The sequence below is a fragment of the Pygoscelis adeliae genome, unplaced genomic scaffold (assembly GCF_000699105.1).
Source record: "Pygoscelis adeliae isolate BGI_AS28 unplaced genomic scaffold, ASM69910v1 Scaffold442, whole genome shotgun sequence".
Classification (NCBI taxonomy): domain Eukaryota; kingdom Metazoa; phylum Chordata; class Aves; order Sphenisciformes; family Spheniscidae; genus Pygoscelis; species Pygoscelis adeliae.
In genome coordinates, this window is record NW_008824191.1 from 820,038 (window position 1) to 821,985 (window position 1,948).

Below are 1,948 nucleotides of genomic sequence, written 5' to 3' on the forward strand. Positions count from 1 at the left end.
GGGCTCCCTGTCCTCTCCCGCACAGTTAAGCCGGACCCTCCAGAGGGCTTGGTGGTGGAGCCCATCCCCCTGGCCCCGCGGCGGCTCCACGTGAGCTGGAAGTACCCCTCCTCCTGGCCCAAGGAGCCCCACTTCCAGCTCAGGTTTCGGCTCCAGTACCGGCCCATCATCCACCGCTCCTGGTCCGTGGTAAGCGGTGGGTGAGGGAAGGCAAAGCTGGCGTGGGAGCAGGGTGGACACGGGGCCAGGGAGGGCAGCGAGGGGTGCACCCTCCTGCCCCACAGCTCCCCTCTGCCCGGCACAGGTGGAGACGGTGAACCTCTCCGAGGTGATCACGGACGCCTTTGCTGGGCTGGAGCACGTGGTCCAAGTCAGCGCCAAGGATTTCCTGGATGCAGGGAACTGGAGCGAGTGGAGTGCCGAGGCCCGGGCGACGCCGGTCAGAGGTGCGAGGGGGACAGGCTAAAGCCCCCAGCACCCCTACCAGGTTGTGCCATCCCTCCCCAAAGCCCCTCCAGCACCCTGGGCTGCCCCTCTCCAGACCCTTCCCCATGGCACCCATTGCCTGAAATATCATCCAGAGCAAGCCCCAGCTCCTGGGGTCCCTTAAAATTGACCCAAAAAGCTGGTCCCATGCACTATCCAAAAACTGGCCTCACAGTGGGAGGCAGACCTGCAAGGGGGCAAAGCATCTCCCAACCCCACGGCAGGCTGCAGCTGTGCTGCTGCCGTTTGGGTATTGCTTCCCACAGCCTCGGGGCAAAGCGGGGATCCCACAACAGCAGTAGCACCCCGGGGGCACCCCTGGGCTCATGGGACCACTGGGGCACAGCGGCACCCTTCTTTGCTCCTCTCTGTGGGTCCCTGGGGTGCTGCCCTTGATTTTGGGTGAATGATTCCCATCCCCTCTGTCCTTCCAGACCCGGCCACCATGGCAAGTGAAGAAACCACTACAAACGCCAGCCTGGAAAGCCTGGCTGAGGAGCCCTCCCAGGCTCCCAACCCTGAGCCCATCAGTGAGTAGAGCTGGAGGTGGCAGGAGTGGGGACTGCTACGTGTGGCTGAGAGTTATGGGAAGGCTCTCTTGCCCCATGCCCGTGTGTGTCTGGGGTGCTGGGGTACCCAGGAGCTTGCAGTAGGGTCCCCCGGATGCTGGGGGATGTGGCATCCCTCGGCCATGACAGTCTCTCTATCCCAGACCGCAGCGACCCCCTGGAGAAGATGGCCATCCTGGTGTCCCTCGGGATCTTTGCCTTCTTCATACTGGCTGCTGTTCTCGTCATCACCATCCTCATCTGGTAGGTTGGGTTTTGAGAGGAAGAGGTCTGCGTGATTCCCACTCTGGCCCCCGAACCCCCAGCATGGGGTGCCCCATGTCCCCCCAGCCCTGCTCTGGGGTCCCTGCACAAACAGACTTGATGCCAGCCCCATAAGGTGGTTCATGCTCCCCTTGCCTGCCTGCCACATCAATGCCTCTTCCCAGCACACCCCACCGGCTCGGCACTGCCCAGCCTGCCTGGGGTCTTTCTGATGAGCCCACAACCGTGGGACCTTTCTCTGTATCCCCCAAAGACGCTGCTGCTACTAACATCCCCCAAAGCCTCCTGCCTTCCTGGGGACTCTCCTGCTCCATCGTCAGCGCAGAGACCCCTCCATATGCCTTTGCCCCCTGGGAGTCCTGCCCTGGGCACTGCCTGCTGGTCCTGACCCCAGGTCCCCTCTCATCCTGCCGCTGCTGGGCTCTCCTTGCCGTGCTGTGGCTCTGCTGTCCGTCCCTGTCCCCAGCCCACCCCTGCCCAATCTCGTGACCAGCTCCTGCTGTGGCCCTGGAGCTGACGTGCTGGAGCAGCCGGGCACAGCTGGGCACAGCTGGCTGGGGATGCAGAGCGGGATCGCCAGGGATGTGGGCAGTCCCAGTGCCCGGGGGGGCTGCGCAGGGGCCCCAGCC

The 1,948-nt window shown here is 64.2% G+C and overlaps 1 protein-coding gene across 1 annotated transcript in view; it reads left to right on the forward strand.

The window, feature by feature from the left end:
* The window catches only part of IL11RA (interleukin 11 receptor, alpha), a 4,560-nt gene extending 3,258 nt beyond the window's left edge, over window positions 1-1,302 (forward strand). Inside the window, exons 6-9 of the mRNA XM_009334722.1 lie at window positions 26-189; window positions 305-446; window positions 921-1,016; window positions 1,199-1,302. Of these exons, the coding sequence (XP_009332997.1) occupies window positions 26-189; window positions 305-446; window positions 921-1,016; window positions 1,199-1,302 (506 nt within the window). The remainder of the gene's footprint in view (window positions 1-25; window positions 190-304; window positions 447-920; window positions 1,017-1,198) is intronic.
* Window positions 1,303-1,948: the final 646 nt, after the last annotated feature.